At 40.1% G+C, this 21,577-nt stretch overlaps 1 protein-coding gene and 1 long non-coding RNA gene across 11 annotated transcripts; one reads left to right on the top strand and one right to left on the bottom strand.

Moving 5' to 3' along the window:
• The first annotated feature begins 1,747 nt into the window (after window positions 1-1,747).
• On the top strand, window positions 1,748-16,602 carry LOC121974757. Of its 3 annotated transcripts, none has more exons than XR_006110087.1 (3): window positions 1,748-2,328; window positions 16,212-16,369; window positions 16,461-16,602. It is a non-coding gene; the product is annotated as an uncharacterized LOC121974757 (long non-coding RNA). The 3 variants fall into 3 exon arrangements; XR_006110088.1 differs by lacking the exon at window positions 1,748-2,328 and adding an exon at window positions 4,039-5,085; XR_006110086.1 differs by lacking the exon at window positions 1,748-2,328 and adding an exon at window positions 5,136-6,515.
• On the bottom strand, window positions 13,150-16,576 carry LOC121974756 (myb-related protein 2-like). 8 transcript variants are annotated; one of them, XM_042525966.1, is made up of 9 exons: window positions 16,435-16,576; window positions 16,158-16,362; window positions 15,998-16,074; window positions 15,848-15,905; window positions 15,695-15,785; window positions 15,548-15,617; window positions 14,026-14,315; window positions 13,871-13,961; window positions 13,706-13,777 (listed from the first exon to the last, which is right to left on the bottom strand). In XM_042525966.1, exons 1-7 carry the CDS (start codon window positions 16,474-16,476, stop codon window positions 14,226-14,228), a joined length of 633 nt encoding a protein of 210 aa, XP_042381900.1. In that variant the 5' UTR covers window positions 16,477-16,576; the 3' UTR covers window positions 13,706-13,777; window positions 13,871-13,961; window positions 14,026-14,225. The 8 variants fall into 8 exon arrangements, 6 of the variants coding, with proteins under 6 accessions (XP_042381900.1, XP_042381903.1, XP_042381899.1 ...); XM_042525969.1 differs by having other exon boundaries at window positions 14,026-14,090; XM_042525965.1 differs by having other exon boundaries at window positions 13,871-14,315.
• Window positions 16,603-21,577: the final 4,975 nt, after the last annotated feature.

Raw genomic sequence — 21,577 nt, 5'->3', positions numbered from 1 at the left:
TTGTCCAGCCGGGTAGGCTGAGTATATTAAATTTCGTGTCATGTTGTTTATATTTTGTATATATATTCCAGCCGAGTATGGCTGAGGTATATTTTGTATGTAGTAATGTTTCAGATTGTCACCCGTACCGGGGAGATGCTGTCGAAATTTCTTCAGACAGGGACTCCTTTGGGGCGTGACAATTTAGTGGTATCGGAGCTCAGGTTTTGCGAAGCCTATTTTTATGTTTCAAATTTTGCGATTTGTTTTTAGTGTTTTGTATTTTTGAATTAATCTGATATCAATTTAGTGGTATCAGAGCAGTTTTTCGATGCCTATTTTTCGTGTACTGGATTTTTGATTTAATCTGATACTAATTTTATGGTATCAGAGTAATTTCTATCTTGTGTCGATTTATGATTATATTCGAGTTAATTTGATACCAATTTATGGTATCAGAGCAGTTTCGATCTTGTTTCAATTTATGATTATTTTTGAGTTAATATGATATCAATTTTATGGTATCAGAGCAAGGTATACGATACTTGCTTTTCGCTTTGGATTGTTTGAGTTAATCTGACACCAATTTAGTGGTATCAGAGCGGGTATGATGCATGTTTTGTTTTTATTTTAGATTTTCGAGAATTATCTGATACCAATTTTATGGTATCAGAGCTGGTTTATGATGCCTGTTGTTTTGGAGTTTCGAGTTAATCTGATTCCAATTTTATGGTATCAGAGCATGGTTCGAGTCAAATGTTGTGTTTTGTGTTTTGAAATTTTGATCTTGTTTCGATTTATGATTTTCGGTGTTCCGATTGTTTTGTTTTCCCTTTGTAAGTTGATCCCTTGATGTGACTCTCGAGTTGTGGGACCAGGCAGCGGCAGGACATCTCCAAGCTATAGGAGGTATGTTTGTATAATGTCATTGTACATATTTATTGTTACTTGACTAGTTGTTTGTGCCATGTATGATTTGTGTTGTGTTAGTCATTGGTTAGATCATATGTTGTGATATGTTGATTCTTGATGATTTACGGGTGGATATCCTCTTACACAACATCTAAATGTGGTAATATCTGATTTTCAGATACTTTATTAGTGAATATATGACTTAAGGATTTATTGTTTGGTATTTGAGGTGGATAGAAACATAAGGAGTAGCACTTGTGTGATGGTTATGGATTTGGTGATTTGTAGTTGGTGATTTGATTTCAATGATCTTACGGTTGATTGACCCTTGGATTTTGGATTAGAACTTTTGTATGGTGGATACTTGAGTATTTGGAGGATCTATTGATAGTGGATTATGGATTTCTGAAGTAGTTGACTTAACTACGGGTAGCTAGAAAGTAGTGTGGAGTAGCGGAAGTATGATGAGCTCATAACCCACAGAGTCATATCTTACGATTGGAGATTTGTTCATGGATACTTGGATTGAATGGTATAAGAGTATCTTGTTTGGTTGTTATCCTTGGATGAGGATCCCCGAGTTGAGTAGTAAATTTGGGAACTAAATTTTTATTAGTGGGGGAGAATGTAAAATACTGAACTAAATAATAATTATATAATAAGGTTTAATAGGGTAATAATTTTAACAAAATTTTTAGAAATTTTTAGAAATTTTCTGAGATTTAATTGAAGCTCGTATGACGTATATTAAGGGGATGCATTTATAGGCTTAGGAAAAAGCTTATTTGAAAATACCCGGAGATGGGAGTTGATTCTGAAAGAGATCTAAGGTTTAATCAAAATTTCCCTAGGTTATAAAAACATCTCCTGTGCCCTAGCTTCCTTATCCGCCGAAACCCATCTTCCCCAAACCCCCGTCGCAACCTCTCTTCCCTCTCCCTCTCTCGATCTCCTGCACCTCAGCCAACGATCTCCTCCTCCGCACGTGGGCACCAGACGCCGAGCCACAGCGGCCTCTCCTTCTCTTTCGAGTCACAGCCGTGGCCTCACCTCTTCGTTGAGCCCCCAGCTGTCGCCCGATTCCTCTCTGCCCCGCGCCCTAGTTGTCCTTGACGCCTGCGCCACAAGGGAGCTGGTCGCCGGTAGCTGAGCACTCCATCCTTGTCTTCATCACCGTCGACAATCTCGACCCGAGCGAGAATGCCCTGTCGTCTTCCCGGTGATTGCCCTTCTTCCTTGACTAGCTGGCTACACGGTCAGAACCTCGGCCAAGAGAGGAAAGGCCGAGCCCTAGCCTTGATTCACTGCCGCCACCTTCTATTTGTCTCCGGTGGAGGATCACAGATCAAGGCTTCGAATTTGGGTCTGCCATCGTTGGTTACCTGGTTGCCGGGAGATAGTCTTCGTTGGAGTTAATTCCGTGGGCAAAGATTTGAGGTAAACATTAGGTTGTCTACAAATTATATATTCTGTTGTTGGGTTAATGATCTACACTTCAATTCTTTAAATTGGACTGCACTGTCACCTTGTCGATCACCACTTACTCCGGCCAATAACACCAGCAATACCACGATTGAGTTTGGGTGAGTTGGTTTGGATAGGATTGATCCATTATATAATTGGTTGTTCATGTGTAGCTAGGTTAACTTGGGGTTAAGTTAGGAATGGATTGTTGTTAATTTAATTTCATTTCTATATTGGATTTGGTTTGTTGATTGATGAGGTTAAACGTGGATTTTGTGTTAGTAAATCTCTCATGGTTTGCGTAATTGAGATTAGTTGAATATCATGATTGTATGTTTGTCGATGGGTTCATTGAATTGATTATCATACGTAGAGTATTTGATTTTGATTGAGGATTATAGGATTTATTCGATGAATTGGGAATGTTGGGTTAAACCTGACTCAATCAAATGGATTAGAAAAATAGAGATTAAATGGTGAATAGGGTTTTTTTTTCCTGAGGGTTTGGATCTTTAGGTCTAGCCACTTATTGCTTATCTGTTAGCTAAATTGTATAATATATATGATTTGCAGGACTCTGATTCGAGATGAGCGTCTCGACGTCGGATTTAGTTTGATACGATTTTCTTTTGAGGCGGGTACTTCTTGCTTTGTTTTCTTTTAGTACTTTGACCTTAGTGCATGAATTATTTTGGATAAGGACTGTTTACCTTGACTCCACTCTTACTTTCCTGCGCTTGATACTTCCACGCAATCTTTGAGAAATTCGTTCCATATCTATACAGTCTCTTGTTGTTGTCCATGATCAGTAGCAGATACTAGATACCATGTTTGTATGCTTGGACTATTGCTTATTTGTGTACGATATTGAGCATGCTGGCTTCCTGTAGCATACCTGTTTCTGCTTATATATATATATATATATGATGACTGTTGCATTATTCGCATCATGTCATTGCATGCATGCCGCATCCTCGGCCACTCGAGAGAGTGGTAGCTGGAGTTGATGTCGCTTGTCCTGTCGTGCCGCACTCGGCCACTCGTGTGAGCAGGGACCCCGTCGCAGATGTAGCTAGTTAGTTACTATGCAACTGTCCCCTCGGCCATTCGTGTGAGTGGTAGCTGGAGTGGTCTACAGTCTGTCACTGACCCGGCCTCTCGACCATACAGGAGTCATGGTGCGGAGAGGTGGGCGGGAGTGGTCATCCGTGCATACGCTGTTTATTATTATATTTGTTTTGGCTGCTGCTGTCTATATATGCTGTTATTGCTTATTTATTGCTGTTGTTCACATATGCTGATATGTTTACTTATGTTGAGATATATTCTCATTGTAGATGTTTAGATACTGGTTTATTCATTAGAATGTGGTATATACCTTACTTTAGCAGGTTAGTATCAGTTTTGACCTGTTTTACCTAGCCTAGGATATGGTTTCAGGTATGAGCATTTATTTTGGTTCTATTGTAGTATCTGCTATCTCTTATGAGACTGCATACTGTTGACACTCTCTACTTACATGTTCATGCACTATCTCTTTCCTTACCCGCTGAGTTCCAATACTCACCACCCCACAAAATGGTTTTCTTTCACCAGGTAACAGATAGATGAGTCATGGATGCTTGGAGAGATGCCGGCTGCTAGTCCTGGGTCCTACGTCACACTCGATAATAGTTTTCGTTTTGGTTTTATTATCGTTTGGGGTGGTATATTGTTTTTGTGTATTTTATTTTTCAATAAGTCGATGTGAATTTTGGGCCAAGTCTATGATGACAGGTATTTTTGTTAGTGTCGTTGTTAGTTTTATGTTCGTGTCGTTTTGTCTTCCGCTGCTGTGTGTTTTTGTCCAGCCGAGTAGGCTGAGTATATTAAATTGTGTGTCATGTTGTTTATATTTTGTATATATATTCCAGTCGAGTGTGGCTGAGGTATATTTTGTATGTAGTAATGCTTCAGATTGTCACCCGTACAGGAGAGATATTGCCGAAATTTCTTCGGACAGGGACTCCTTTGGGGCGTGACAATTTAGTGGTATCAGAGCTCAGGTTTTGCGAAGCCTATTTTTATGTTTCAGATTTTGCAATTTGTTTTTAGTGTTTTGTATTTTTGAATTATTCTGATATCAATTTAGTGGTATCAGAGCAGTTTTTCGATGCCTGTTTTTCGTGTACTGGATTTTTGATTTAATCTGATACTTATTTTATGTTATCAGAGTAGTTTCGATCTTGTATCGATTTATGATTATATTCAAGTTAATCTGATACCAATTTATGGTATCAGAGCAGTTTCGATCTTGTTTCAATTTATGATTATTTTTGAGTTAATCTGATACCAATTTTATTGTATCAGAGCAAGGTATACGATACTTGCTTTTCGCTTTGGATTCTTTGAGTTAATCTGACTCCAATTTAGTGGTATCAGAGCGGGTACGATGCATGTTTTGTTTTTATTTTAGATTTTCGAGAATTATCTGATACCAATTTTATGGTATCAGAGCCGGTTTACGATGCCTGTTGTTTTGGAGTTTCGAGTTAATCTGATAGCAATTTTATGATATCAGAGCATGGTTCGAGTCAAATGTTGTGTTTTGTGTTTTGAAATTTTGATCTTGTTTCGATTTATGATTTTTGTTGTTCCGATTGTTTTGTTTTCCCTTTATATGTTGATCCCTTGATGTGACTCTCGAGTTGTGGGACTAGGCAGCGGCAGGACATCTCCAAGCTATAGGAGGTATGTTTGTATAATGTCATTGTACATATTTATTGTTACTTGACTAGTTGTTTGTGCCATGTATGATTTGTGTTGTGTTAGTCATTGGTCAGATCATATGTTGTGATATGTTGATTCTTAATGGTTTACGGGTGGATATCCTCTTACACAACATCTAAATGTGGTAATATCTGATTTTCAGATACTTTATTAGTGAATATATGACTTAAGGATTTATTGTTTGGTATTTGAGGTGGATAGAAACATAAGGAGTAGCACTTGTGTGATGATTATGGATTTGGTGATTTGTAGTTGGTGATTTGATTTCAATGATCTTACGGTTGATTGACCCTTGGATTTTGGATTAGAACTTTTGTATGGTGGATACTTGAGTATTTGGAGGATCTATTGATAGTGGATTATGGATTTCTGAAGTAGTTGACTTAACTACGGGTAGCTAGAAAGTAGTGTGGAGTAGCGGAAGCATGATGAGCTCATAACCCACAGAGTCATATCTTACGATTGGAGATTTGTTCATGGATACTTGGATTGAATGGTATAAGAGTATCTTGTTTGGTTGTTATCCTTGGATGAGGATCCCCGAGTTAAGTAGTAAATTTGGGGACTAAATTTTTATTAGTGGGGGAGAATGTAAAATACCGAACTAAATAATAATTATATAATAAGGTTTAATAGGGTAATAATTTTAACGAAATTTTTAGAAATTTTCTGGGATTTAATTGAACCTCGTATGATGTATATTAAGGGGATGCATTTATAGGCTTAGGAAAAAGCCTGTTTGGAAATACCTGGAGGTGGGAGTTGATTGAGAAAGAGATCTAAGGTTTAATCAAAATTTCCCTAGGTTATAAAAACATCTCCTGTGCCCTAGCTTCCTTATCCGCCGAAACCCATCTTCCCCAAACCCCCGTCGCAACCTCTCTTCCCTCTCCCTCTCTCGATCTCCTGCACCTCAGCCAACGATCTCCTCCTCCGCACGCGGGCACCAGACGCCGAGCCACAGCGGCCTCTCCTTCTCTTTCGAGTCACAGCCGTGGCCTCACCTCTTCGTTGAGCCCCCAGCTGTCGCCCGATTCCTCTCTGCCCTGCGCCCTAGTTGTCCTTGACGCCTGCGCCACAAGGGAGCTGGTCGCCGGTAGCTGAGCACTCCATCCTTGTCTTCATCACCGTCGACAATCTCGACCCGAGCGAGAATGCCCTGTCGTCTTCCCGGTGATTGCCCTTCTTCCTTGACTAGCTGGCTACACGGTCAGAACCTCGGCCAAGAGAGGAAAGGCCGAGCCCTAGCCTTGATTCACTGCCGCCACCTTCTATTTGTCTCCGGCGGAGGATCACAGATCAAGGCTTCGAATTTGGGTCTGCCATCGTTGGTTACCTGGTTGCCGGGAGATAGTCTTCGTGGGAGTTAATTCCGTGGGCAAAGATTTGAGGTAAACATTAGGTTGTCTACAAATTATATATTCTGTTGTTGGGTTAATGATCTACACTTCAATTCTTTAAATTGGAGTGCACTGTCACCTTGTCGATCACCACTTACTCCGGCCAATAACACCAGCAATACCACGATCGAGTTTGGGTGAGTTGGTTTGGATAGTATTGATCCATTATATAATTGGTTGTTCATGTGTAGCTAGGTTAACTTGGGGTTAAGTTAGGAATGGATTGTTGTTAATTTAATTTCATTTCTATATTGGATTTGGTTTGTTGATTGATGAGGTTAAACGTGGATTTTGTGTTAGTAAATCTCTCATGGTTTGCGTAATTGAGATTAGTTGAATATCATGATTGTATGTTTGTCGATGGGTTCATTGAATTGATTATCATACGTAGAGTATTTGATTTTGATTGAGGATTATAGGATTTATTCGATGAATTGGGAATGTTGGGTTAAACCTGACTCAATCAAATGGATTAGATAAATCGAGATTAAATGGTGAATAGGGTTTATTTTTCCTGAGGGTTTGGATCTTTAGGTCTAGCCACTTATTGCTTATCTGTTAGCTAAATTGTATAATATATATGATTTGCAGGACTCTGATTCGAGATGAGCGTCTCGACGTCGGATTTGGTTTGATACGATTTTCTTTTGAGGCGGGTACTTCTTGCTTTGTTTTCTTTTAGTACTTTGACCTTAGCGCATGAATTATTTTGGATAAGGACTGTTTACCTTGACTCCACTCTTACTTTCCTGCGCTTGATACTTCCACGCAATCTTTGAGAAATTCGTTCCATATCTATACAGTCTCTTGTTGTTGTCCATGATCAGTAGCAGATACTAGATACCATGTTTGTATGCTTGGACTATTGCTTATTTGTGTACGATATTGAGCATGCTGGCTTCATGTACATTTGTTATATAATATATATATATATGATGGTATTGTACATACGAGCATGTCGATTGCAATGCGGTTGTTTCTCTAAGTATTCCTACTTATTGATCAGTAATAACTACTACCACCAATTGAGTGGTAGCTGGAGTACGAGCAGCAGGGACCCCGTCGCAGATGTAGCTAGTTAGTTACTATGCAACTGTCCCCTCGGCCATTCGTGTGAGTGGTAGCTGGAGTGGGGTGTACAGTCTGTCACTGACCCGGCCTCTCGACCATACAGGAGTCATGGTGCGGAGAGGTGGGCGGGAGTGGTCATCCGTGCATACGCTGTTTATTATTATATTTGTTTTGGCTATTGTTGTCTATATATGTTGTTATTGCTTATTTATTGCTGTTGTACACAATTCTCATTGTAGATGTTTAGATACTGGTTTATTCATTAGAATGTGGTATATACCTTGCTTTAGCAGGTTAGTATCAGTTTTGACCTATTTTACCTAGCCTAGGATATGGTTTCAGGTATGAGCATTTCTTTTGGTTTTATTGTAGTATCTGCTATCTTTTATGAGACTGTATACTGTTGACACGCTCTACTTACATGTTCATGCACTATCTCTTTCCTTACCCGTTGAGTTCCAATACTCACCACCCCACAAAATGGTTTTCTTTCACCAGGTAACAGATAGATGAGTCATGGATGCTTGGAGAGATGTCGGCTGCCAGTCCTGGGTCCTACGTCACACTCGATGATAGTTTTCGTTTTGGTTTTTTTATCGTTTGGGGTGGTATATTGATTTTGTGTATTTTATTTTTCAATAAGTCGATGTGAATTTTGGGTCAAGTCTGTGATGACAGGTATTTTTGTTAGTGTCGTTGTTAGTTTTACGTTCGTGTCGTTTTATGTCTTCCGCTGCTGTGTGTTTTTGTCCAGCCGGGTAGGCTGAGTATATTAAATTGCATGTCATGTTGTTTATATTTTGTATATATATTCCAGCCGAGTGTGGCTGAGGTATATTTTGTATGTAGTAATGCTTCAGATTGTCACCCGTACAGGGGAGATGCTGCCGAAATTTCTTCGGACAGGGACTCCTTTGGGACGTGACAAACGGTGCTTTAGAGATCTCAAATCTCTCATGCCTTGCTTGTTCTTGATATAGTTTTCTAAGGTGTTCAACCATATCATAAGCATCCATGTTCTCATGTTCTTTCTGAAGCTCAGAGTTCATGGTGACGAGCATAAGACATGATACATCTAATGCATCATCTTGATGCTTCTTGTAAGCATCCCTATCAGCTCTAGTGGCAGTAGCAGGGGTACTTCAGGAATAGGCTGGTCTAGGATGTAGTATTTTTTATTTAATCTTGCTTGAGAACTATTCTCATGTTTCTATAACAGTCTAGGAAATTAGCTTCATTGAGCTTATTCTTATCAAGGACAGATCACAGAGATAGTGTCTTCTACGTACTAGACGATATGGTGGTCTACAACAATAAAATACAGAGAAGTATCATGTTCAGATCATTTAATTAGGCCTTTAATTAAATAATTCTCCCATTGAATTCTAAAACTTGATAGGAGCAAGTCACTACTAGCTCTAAACCCAAAAGTAAAGACATTCAAGTGGGGCAAGATCCACATTATACCTCATCTTGAGTTAGCTTTGGCTAATCGCCCAAGACTTTTATAAATTAGGTAAGCAGCATGTACCAATAGGACAAGATCCACATTATATCTTATCTTGAGTTAGCTTTGGATAATCGTCCAAGACTTAGTACAACTTAGGTAGACAACATTTATCAATTACATCCTATGTAACTCTTGTATCTTTAGGTGAACAAAACTATTTGTTCATTTTCCCATCTTATGAAATTCATACTATTACTCATCTTGAGTTAGCCTTTGTTAATCGCCCAAGACTAGTATAATATGATTTACATCTTATGGGATATGCCTCTAAGTTCTCAACTTAGTTAGGTCACACCCAAAGTTCAATAGTCGGACATCACAATTGTCCAGTCGCACTCTACCAAGATAAAACGAGTCACTTTGCTTTGGCAAATCTCACTACAAATGATCGAGGTAGTAGTGAGTACTAAACTTTAGTAGATATATGTAAAGGACCTAATTATGATAGCTACACATGCATCACATACATTCATGGCATATCATGGCATATATCAACATATACATAACTTTAAACGTGACATGGTTATGGCCCCTATAAACTATGATCTTCTCAAGCCAATGAGAAGAGCGATAAGTCAACCTAGGTCTAAGCCGCTTCTCCAAGCGCTTCCTTGTTTGTCGTGTGTTGTTGTCCTTCCTTCCTTTTCACCCATCGTTCAGAAGACTAACTCTTTCAAATTTTGTACATTACAAAATCTAAAGAAACTTGAGTTACATTCGAGTGTAATCTAATTTCAACAAGAATAAAAGGGATGAAGGCACGACACGCAGGTCGTATTATGAATTACAACATTACACACATCCAATCACATTGGGGTTAAAGGGCTATAACCATGCACCATGTCATATATATTCATAATATTCTTATGACATAAATTTACTATGATTTCAACAATAAATTATGAGCCATAACACCATGGCGGTTCCGTTAGCCGATTAGCGAGCGGGGTCAAGGGGCAGCGCCCCTTGCGGGGTTTTCAAGTGGCAGCGCCTCTGAAGAAAAATTTATTTTGCATACTCATTTTATGAGTTACTGCTTTACCCGAGACTCTACTACCCACAATACCAACTACATTTTGTTCTAAACAAAACATCTCTGGCCGCGACCTTGTTGGTCTCACACCAACTTCGTTTTGTTCCCAACAAAACATCCATATCGTTCAAGACTCAGGAGTTGGCCGAGACTCAGAATCTGGCTAAGACTCATAGTTTGGCCGAGACCCATAATCTGGCCAAGAGTCTTGTGTGGCCGAAACTCATAAGTTTTGCAAATCACAATAAACCCTATCATGTAATTTCTATATCATATATAAAAATTCTAATAACTTAGCATATTCCTTCGCAAGTGGCTCTGATACCACTATTGGGATCTAGCACGCTAAACACGAGAAAGTGCAGCGGAAATTTACTAGATCCTCCATCCAACAGATCTATGCGAAGGGAAGAAATATTTTTTAAAAATAATCTATACTAAGCTACATGATAGGATTATACCCTTGATGTGTGCACACGATCTCCCGACAGCTCGGATCTCAACACGATCACACGTCCGCGCCTTTATGGTATCTACACGAACAAGCCTTGTCTTTGATTGTCTTACAAACAAAGCAAGATGGAGATCAAAACACCTAAGGTTGTGCTAGTAACCTCAACTAGGAGTTTCGGCCAAGAGAGGCAAGGAGGAAGAAGAAGAATGCCAAAGGTGTCTTACCTTTTCATCTACATAAAAGTTATCATCCAAATGATATATATACTCATCATATAAATACCAAGGGTTTTGCCCTTTCATCTTCCCATCCAATGACTCAAGATTAACTATTCAATCCAATGGTTCAATTTTGACCATTAAACTTCTTTGGTGAACTCAAGTTCACCCAATGAGTCTAACCCATTGATTCTCATGCAACTCGACTCAATCCAACAATTGGAACCCTTTGAGTCTAACTTAATGAGTCAAATTCAGATTACACTTAATCCAATGATTCATCACATGAACACATCTCCATATCAACTTGTTCTTTGTGTGTGACCCTATAGGTTCTCGTAACGTTGGCAATGTACCCAAATCACCATTTAGATACCTAAGCAATGAATGACATCTAGCAACGCATCATTGCTACCCAAGTGACGAGAAAATTGAGATCCGACTTAACTTGTTCGTGGCTATTATCTTGTATGACTTGGTCCCTCTATCCTTGATATCTAGATTGATCAATGAGGCATAGACCGTGTTATACTCTTATCAATCTTTGTGTTTCTTGATCTCCAAGTAGACACACTCAAACAAATGAGCTCAATATCTCATATTGACTCATTTACGCATGGTCATGCTTTCTAGTGTCCTACTAATCAAGGGTCCATAGATATCGCTTCTGTCATATGGAAGGGATAGATCCCATCAACATCACTCACATCCCTCCGCATAATTCATTGCATACCCAATGATCGACTTTATAGTCCACCCTGTTACGGGTGACGTTTGACGATACCAAAGTATACAACCCCTTATGTAGGGAACCGTAGTGACTTTAGGTCTAAGGACTATTCATACCAATAGTCACATAAGAATGTTTATGACACTCATATGACGATCCATGCAACATCCTCATGGTGGGTCATTCAGTATATATTCTCTAATATATACCAATGTGTCAACCTGATATCTCATATCCATAACTTGTAAGATCAAGTCATCCGTTGACCTACATGCTAGTCTCAACGTATTAATATTATCCTTGTATATTAATGCTCGACTATGAAAAGTTAAGAGTAGTGTATCTACAATATCTTACTATAAATTCAACCAATTGATATACTGTAGATAAGAACTTACTACCCAAGGACATTATTATACTTATTCAATTGGCACTGAACTAAAATAAATATAATAACCAACTTTGCCTTTTATTAGTAATGATATATGATACAAAATGAGCCCTTTACAATCATCTCATAATTGGTACTAGGGCTAATACTAACAAAAAAATCTAAGCTTAGATAGGCAAGAATCGTTCAAGGGCAAGAAAGGTTTGGGATACAAACCCAAAGCCAAGGAAAATGTATCATCGTACCATAGAATTCCATATAGTTATAGAATTAACCCTACGTCTAGGAGTTAGATTAAGATTACAAGGAAGGGTATCCCTAGTGTTGACCTTGAGGAGAGTAGCATGACTAAAACATCTAAGAATCTTAGGAAAGACATTAGGAAGGTATTTAGGGAAGTTATCTCTAGTGAGTACCTAGTACACCCAAGGAACTCCAATAGATATTGGGTTCCTAAGAGTGTGATCTCTTTACACTAAATGGGTATATGGTGTGTCAACCCTAATTAGAAGGGTAATTAATCCAACCATGGTGAAGTTGGTATTTTAGAGCATTTTCAAGGTATTGTGACATCTTTAAAATGTGAAATTGATTTTTATCCTTGATGAGTTTATAGTGTGCTAATAAGAAATGAGTTCTTAAGTTGATTAAAATTGGCACCATATGATAGAATCATGAAGTGCGTCAAGTTTGAGTTTTTGGCACATTCAAGGGAGATAGGATAGCCTATATCAAATTGTGGATTTGGCATAGTGATTAGTTGATGAAACTTAAATGAAAATTCTACATATTCACTCTTGCTATAACTCACTACAACAAAAATATTAAAAAACAACGGTTAAAAACCATTGTCGTAGGCCTTTAAAACTGTTGTAATTGGCAGTGTTGTTAAAAGTGGGGGGCTACGACAACGGTTTTAAACCGTTGTCTTTGAATAAAAAGACAACAGTTTTGCAATGGTTTTAAACCGTTGTCTTTGAATGAAAAGACAACGGTTTAAAACTGTTGTTATTTAGAGCATTTTTATGCCAGTTACAACCGTTTTTGGGGCTACGACAATGATTTTTAACTGTTGTCTTAGAGGGTGATAGACAACAATAACGATTTTAAATCGTTGTCTTTTAAATTATTATCTTTTAATACCAATATATCATATTTCAATTTAAAATATAATAAAGAATCATAATCAAGAAAGAATATTCCCCACATTAATATCATTCAAAATGTTAGTTATACAAGAATTATAATCACAAAAGAAGAAACATATCTCATGTTCAAATAAAATTTATCCCAATATAAATAAACAAATAAATTTTATTTACAACTAATGAACAATAGCCAAAAGACTATTTCATGATGATTCAATCACTGCCTATTTCATGATCTGAACTGCTGCGACAAAGTTCTTCTAGTTGAGCTGGATCTCTACCCTGCTGGCTATTGCAGCTACAGGATGTTGATCCCTTATCAAGTGCTACCTCAGTTTGAGTACGACTCATGGTAGCCTGGCTGGAAGATTCCTCTAATCCGAGAGTCTACATGGGGTGAATGACTGAATCATCATGGTTCAATGTCAAGTGAGGCGTGGAACCATGACCATTTGGATTTTCCATCGAGGGCAGTAACCATCTCATCCAATCCTCTCATCTTCTAATTTTCTCTGCTTGTAGATGATTGCAAGAACAGGTTTTGAAGAAAAATACCAAGATGAATTATTTAAGAAACATAACTGATAAGAGTAGAATCAAGAGGGGAAAAGATGGGGGTGAAGTACCTATATTTCAAGTTCTGTCGAATCTCTTAGAGCATTCAATATCATCGCTGTGCTCGTTGTCACCCTTTTGACCTGCATATATTGTGATGTGTTAGGAAGTAGAGGCAGTTAAATTTTTTGAACACGGAATTACTTCTGATATCCATAATCACATGGATTACTCACCATGTTAAAGGTAGCAATCAATGAGATGGGAACCCAACCTTGATCATCCATCTTGCCACGAAGAAAAATGTCCTTATAGAGATTATCCATGCTACAGCAGAAACAATTTAAATTATTAACTGCCTGAAAAAATTACCTTACAGATATTAAGGTACCTAAAATAGTATTCAATATCTGCCGCTTCAATCTCAGTTTCTGATTGTCAACCAGAGAACGAATCCTGATTGTGGAAGGATAAAATCCGTTGTCTTTTAACAATTTTTAACAGTGGGGAAATTAATAATACCTTAATCCAATGATAGGCTTGCTGAACTAGTTTTTCACTTTTGTTCTAAACACCAAGAAAAGCTGGAGACTATAAATGCAAGAAGAATGAAGTTTTAAAATGAAAGATTTCATTTTGGTATTTTGTTTCTCTTCTTCCAAAACCATCGGATAGCATGAGCTGCTCCAACAAAAAAATCAAGCAGAAAACATTATGCCATGCAAGAGAAATCAAAAATAAAAACAAGAAATAAATTTCAGACTTAAAACTAGAAGGCATTATTTCCTTTATTACTTTCTACCAAAAATAAAAACAAGAAATAAAAATCCAATGTTTCTACCCTTTTGATAAGGTACTAGGAGATCAACAACCTATTGATATCAAAAGAAATACACTATTATACGTATGAAAAAACTTGTTCTGAAAGAATAATAAATACATATATATTTTTACAACAATTACCTAAATAAGTACATCATACAAAAGGTATTAGTTGTGAGATGAGTTACTTGAATGCTTGCATGGCTACAAGTAGAAGTCAAATTCAGTAGGATGCCATATCTTAGAATTGACAACAGTCCTTGGAATTTCAAGGATGGAAATCTCCATTGAAAAAACAAGGTTTGAAAAAAATATAATAGAATTGTCCTAAAAATGATGCATTCATGCTATCAACTAAACTGGTGTATCCTTTATAGATAAAGTGATTACTTGTCCTCTAATGTACATTATGTGGATTCATTCATAATGGACATTCCAATGGTGACAACTAAATTTCTCACCGAAAACAACTTTTGTAGCTCATTCCTACAAGGGAAAGGAATAATTTTTTCCTTCTAAAAGATAATGTGACATTATCAATAAGATGCTACTTTACATGCAAGGACAACTTTTGTAGCTCAGTCCTATGAGGCAAAGGATTTTTTTTTCTTCTAAAAGACAATATGATATTATCTATAAGATGCAACTTTACATTCATGTTTTATAGTGGCTCTCCTACATGGAGATATCCATGCAAGACAGCTTGGAGCTAGATCCTCTTACAAATATTCACTAAAAAACAAGGTAACTAAGCTCAACCATCTATCATCCCAATTGCATCCCTGTTTCAAATCTAGAGTGCGCTCTAGGTAAGATTAAAAGGTAGCAAAGTCTAAGATCTGGTTCACTCTCCACTTGTCAATGAAAACTTAACGCATAAAAATGTTTTAACTTTAAAAAACACCTGAGTAACCGCATAGTATATCAATTCTAAGATGCAAACCCAGTTTAATTCTTTTTTATTTTTATTTTATAGAACACGAGTGAGACTCCATTTGTAATAGAACATTTCTTTTTTCTGTTAAATTCTTATCAACTCAAATAAGGTATCATGGATCTAATCTTAACACTACGTGTTGACTAAAATTTACCTCCAGTTGTTCTTGTAGCTGTCTTTGTACCTCAATTTGTATTTGAAGTGCTTCATTTATCTGAATAGGTCTGAAATGGCGCTCTTTTAGTTGTAGATTTTTTATTATTATTATCATCAGATTAAATGAGTGTTGATGTTCTCTTACTTAGGCTGGGGAACAATATTTGTATTGGTAACGGCTGATATATTATTATTACCTTCATCTGTCATTTCTGCTGCTAGCTGACAACCTACAACTGCAGCATTATGTATTAGCTTGCAAGCTCATTATGTTTGATAAATTTGGATTTGCTCTTACCACTCTTAGTACTTCCCATGTTTGCTTGAGGTTGAAGATTTTTGCTGAGTCTGTACTTCTGCAATTCAACAAGAGAAGCATAGTCTTCAAATATAAAAATGAATAAAGAAAAGTTAAGGAAGAAGAATTAAGGAATTAGTTAGTCAGGACCTGAAGATGGCTTTTTAGGTGATACACTGTCAGTCCAGGAATGCCCATGAGTCTCATGACTGCTTTTGGTGTTGCCTCTGCATTACACTTAAACAAGTTAGTTTGCTATCATGCAAAGTATGTTGCCTTGGCTCTATATATATTTTTCTTGTATACTTACTGTCTACTCCGCCAAGTTGATTAACTGCTTCTATGAATTTATCATGGAGTTCAGGTGTCCACTTCAACCTTGGCTTTGCATCAGTTGATAGCACTAGTCCCGATTCGTCTGGAATGCTCCCCCATTGTTGCAATAACAAATGCCTCTCTGGAGGAAATGCTTCCCTAGAAGAAACGACGTTGTTGTGGCCTTGATGATACATCTTCTGCTTGGTAAGAAATAGTATGCACATCAATCATCAAATAGAAGCAAAGATTTCCCTTTTCCTTTTTCTTACCTTATCTATTGTTGCCTTTGTTTCAGGTAATCCTATGCACATCAGATCTTTGAGTAGTTGAAACTTGTCGCTTTAGATTCATCTACTTCGTATTTCTGGAATGCCAGGACATGCACATCTATGATCTATCATTTTCCCAAAGGCTCATCTACTTCTCTTGCAGCTGAAGGATGGTACAAAACTCTTTATAAGCCAGCTGCAAAAGAGAATTTGGAATTATTTGAATAAAGCAGTTAAGTCGATCCGATCTTCAGAGAAACCCAAAAAGAGATATTGTTGTAAGAAGAAGAATAGGGAGAGAGGAAGGAATAAGATGAGAATAATAAAATCTATTGTTCATTGATATTTGTCCTAAGGACAATACAATATATAATGTTCAAAAGTACTTGGTCAAATAACTAATTAATAAATAACAGAATTATTCTAAAAATAATTCTGAAAATAATTATAACAGAATTATTAGAATAATCCAAATACTAATATGATTTGATTTGATAATTTGATCTGGTCAATTTGGATAATTCTGTTATATCTCTTTTAACCCCCGACAAACTCAGCGGGAGATCTCTGACGTTAAGTTTACTTGCTAACTTGTTATATCTCTTTTAATTGTTCTTCCTTTAATATGGAATGTGTGCTGGAGCTTTAGTTTTCAATTCATGAAGTTAAAGTTTGCACTCATTCTGCAGAAGAAACTTTTTCATGGAACAACTTTAACTAGTTGCATCGCATGTGCAGGAGAATAGATCCATAAATATCCATTCGCTTTCATAAAAGGCCTACTAAAGAAAAAAGAAGCAGATACTTGTGAAGAGAATTTTTAAACTTGAAGAGAAAATAATGGCCTTAGTAATCCATCAAATAATGTCTTCTTTTTTTTGTTCCTTTGTTTTTGTTGTTTAATGGAGAGGTCGTCAAACTCACCGAGAAGATGAAGTCGAAGCCTTTCTCCAGCACCAGGCGCAGGAAATCAAGCCGCGCCCACATCATGTCTAAGTATTTGGGCGAGTTGAACACCTTCTCAGCAGAGAAGTCTACCCCCTCGACCTTGAAGTCTAAGCAGTGTCGGTGCACGACGACGCACCGCTCGTATGCCTTGTCGTCCACGGCGACCATGACCAAGTGGTTCAGTAGCTCTCTTGTCCCATTCCCAATGCGGAAGCTCTCCAGGAACACGTCCAGTACAGATCCGGGCGTGGACCAGAACACATTGAAGGAGGTTATTATCACCGCATTGTCCACGGTAGAAGCCGCTTTCAGGACCCTCTCCAACCTCATTTCCTGGCTTTCCTATCATCGCAGTATCACCATTTCGTCGGAACCCTAAAAAGGTATCTTTCTTTTCTGGGAGGGAAAAAAACAGAGGCAACACTCACTGTCGCATCCCGCAGAACAGCAGGAGAAGAGCTCGCCGGTTCATACTGCAGCTCCGACGGGGGATATAAACTCGGAGGCGGAACGGAAGCCGCCAGCTGCTGCTTCGGGATGACAGGATAAGCATGGATGAAATCGACTCGGCGGGAGGTCGAGGAAACGAAAACCACAGGCGCGGTGGCACGGTAGAGGAGGGTGATCGAAAGGGCGACAACCCCCACAAAGAGCAACGGAGGCGGACGGTCGGTCGACAGGATGACGTGAAGAGATTGTATGAGGAGAGGGAAAGAAATATGGCTAGGGTTCGGGAACGTGAAGGGGAAAACAGGGCGCCGAAAAGATATTCAAGGAGGGAAAGTAAAACTGCGCGCGAGGAGAAAAAAGACCAAAGTCAAATTACAATAGTTTTATTTAAACTGTTGTCGTATCCCTTAAAAATGCGCATAAAAACAACAGTTTAGAAAGCCGTTATAAAAAGTGTTGTTGATTTAAAATGAAGCCGCTCAATGACAACAGTTTTCACAAAACCGTTGTCTTTTATATTTAATGGGGAGTTCAAAGACAACAGTTTTGCCAAAAACCGTTGTCTTTGATCAAATTTGCAATAGTTTCTCTTAAAACCATTATCTTTCGGGTGTTGTCTTATTGAAGTTATGCATTTAATGTATGACATACTCATTTACATGCATTATTTCAATTCTTTGTAATTAGAGACTAAAATGGCATTGCTTGACATCCTAAGTAGGATGATCAAATGGAAAATGTCTCGATAAAGATGCATGATTCATTGGTTTAAGAAAAGCATATTTTACATCTCACAAAGATGATTGGATGACTTGTATGTGAATTGAGACATACTAGATGATCCTGTCCGAGTGCTGAGTTGATGAACGCTGGGTACGTGGCGCTCTCGATGATGACGTGTAGACCTCCGACTGCTGTGAACCGCCGGCGAGCACTTGCAAGCACAAAATCGAGCCGGGAAGGGGTTCCCGGCAACGGCCCTCCGACGCTCAAGTCAGGCAACGGCAAGATGAAGTAGAGGCAAAATAATGAGATTGTAGCTGCAGTAGATGAGAAAAGCATACCTCAACCGAAGTCTGGAGGTCCTTATATAGGACCTCGGAGAGGCGCGTGCACGCTTCACGAGGCGTGCACGCTCCTCAAAGCATACCTCAAAATGGTTGTGTCAGAAAAGCATGTCTGACGCCATGCCGCAACCGTCCGAGCATATCTCTGACATGATAGTGGAAACTTCCACCGTACGATCCTCGGTATGGCCCGACCGCCGACCATGCTGTTTGCCTGCGGCAGGTGTCTCGAAAATGATATCACTAGCTGCCCTTTTTGTCCTCTTTTAAGTCTTTTGTCTCTTAATGGGTCGGATGGGATGGCCGCTCGGCCTCCAGGGTGCTCGGGTATGTACGCGCATCGGACCGAGCGAGAAGGCCGCTCGGTCACATACTCGGACGGTAGTACGAGCTGGTTGATCTACAGTTCGACTGGGCGGATTGGCCGCTCGGCACAACGGTTCCTCCATAAGGGAGACTTGTGAGCGTCGGAAGCTCAACCCGAGGTCGAGCTATCTCCGCACTGTCCCAGGATTTACTCTGGTCGGCCGGCCAAGTGACCTCCCCGATCAGCCGGGTCTCAAGTCTGCTCTTGACTTTGACTCCCTCATGTCGTTGACCCCTTCCTATGTGGACCCCCGATCTTTACCACCGGATCACATGCCTTCCCTTCAAGTCTAGTCGAAGGAGGTCGCAAGTCCGACTGACTGGACCATTGGCCTGGTGACACGACCGTAGTTCTGCCACTGATGCTGTTATCTATCCGACCGGGCACTGCGCGAGTGAACGATGCCGCTCGGCCTGACACCTGCTGATACTCTGAAAGTTTTTCTCGCCAATGGTTGTCCTGCCACCCCGACATTGGTCAGTGCTAATGTCCCTAGAATCTCCCCGAGATTCGTGCAAATCCTCGCCATTAAGGCTGAGCACTCGACCACGCCTGCGTAATGGCGCTCATTAAATGCGACCCGTGAGCGAGCACAACGTGGCCACGCAAACGTCACCGCCCGCCCGAGCTGTCAGAGCTGATGTGACCTTTGGCCTTTTGAATTCGACGGTCAGATATGCTCCTCGGATCCCGTGACCTGGATCGGACGGCTCCGGTCGGCCAAGCCCAACCTTTAAAGGGCCGTCTCCTCTTCCCCAGCCGCTTCGCGTTATCGCGTGCTCGCGTCCGAAGGCTTCTGTTCCCTCCTATTCAATGCTTCGGTGAACTCGTCCTCAACCCTCCGGCCACTCACCTTCTTCTCCGACCATCTTTCTGTAAGGACTCTTTGCCCACCTTTTCTTCGTTCTTTTTGTACTTTTCTTCGCATACTAGCGGTGCTGTGCTCCGCCGGCATCGTCCCGCCCCCCTCTTTCGTCCATCTTTTCATCTTGCTCGGGTTTTTATTTTTTTTACTGTTCCGGCGATGGCGAGCACCTCCCAACCGTCTAATCCCTCTCCCGGCCTATAGTATACGACCATGGAGAGCCGGTTCGATGAGGATGACGCGGTGAACTTCGTCCATGACTTCGAACTCCCTCCTACCCATATATTAATATTAGCTACCTCATCCGATCGACCACACAATCCTCCGCTCGGCACTGTTTGTTTCTTCCGAGACCAATTTGTAGTCGGTCTGCGGTTCCCTCTACATCCATTCATCCTTGAAGTGTGTAACTATTTCTACCTCCCGCTCGACCAACTTGTCCCCAACTCATTCAGGTTGTTGTGCGGAGTAGTTGTCCTCTTTAGGCTACACGACATTCCCTTAATCCCCAAGATTTTCCATTATTTCTACTATCCCAAATAGTCCCAGTGGGGCACCTTCCTCTTCTAGTCGCAGATCGGCCTCGTTTTCTTCGACAAGATGCCGACCTCGAATAAACATTGGAAGGAGTACTACTTTTACCTTCGTCTTCCCGAGCTGCCAGCTTTCTGAACCAAATGGCAGACCGCCGTGCTGACCCCGCCGGACCTTGGTAAATATAAGAGCCAACCGACCTACCTCCATGCAGCCAACCAATTGGCCGGCAGAAATTCAACATCCATAAGCTGCTTTGTGAGGGCATGTTGTACGTATTCGGATTGAGTCCGATCTGAACGAAGCTTCCGAGCAGCATGGGTAAGTGTTTTCCTCATCCCCTTTCCTTTTGGTTTAACTGATTTATTATTCTTTTGTGCAGTCGACATCATGTGGTGTGCCAAGGCTACTGAGCGAATGAAGTTGAGGGCCGTCGAGATAGAGGCAGCGGCAGCTAAGGAGATGGCCGACCTGGGCATTCGCCGGTCGGCTCACACGAGGGTGAGAGCGAAGAAGCTACACCCGTCGTAGGGGAGTCGGCCGTTCAGATCCTCGCAACCGAAGTGGTCAGCGATGCTACCTTGTCTGCTGGACATACTACGTTGGAGGGCGTGGGGCACTTGGTCGATGATGCTCCGCTGGGGACACGCAAGCGACGCAGGACGGATCCTCCCACCCATTCAGCTACATCTGTGGAACCAGTGTCATAGCAGGTTGGCGCTCCTTCTGCAGCAGTCGACCCAGCCCCCATTTCGGTCGAGGCGATTTCCTCGGATCAGACTCCTTCACAACTCGATCTGCCAGCGTCTTCCCTTGAGGCACAGCTCGCCAGTTCTCCGCCACGAGTCCATCGTCGACTTAGGCGCTTGGGCATAATCTCTGCTCCGCTCGGCGAGTCATTTGGTCGCTCAC

The sequence above is a fragment of the Zingiber officinale genome, chromosome 4B (genome assembly GCF_018446385.1).
Source record: "Zingiber officinale cultivar Zhangliang chromosome 4B, Zo_v1.1, whole genome shotgun sequence".
In the NCBI taxonomy this organism is placed as follows: Eukaryota; Viridiplantae; Streptophyta; class Magnoliopsida; order Zingiberales; family Zingiberaceae; genus Zingiber; species Zingiber officinale.
This window is presented reverse-complemented; position numbering and strand designations above follow the sequence as displayed.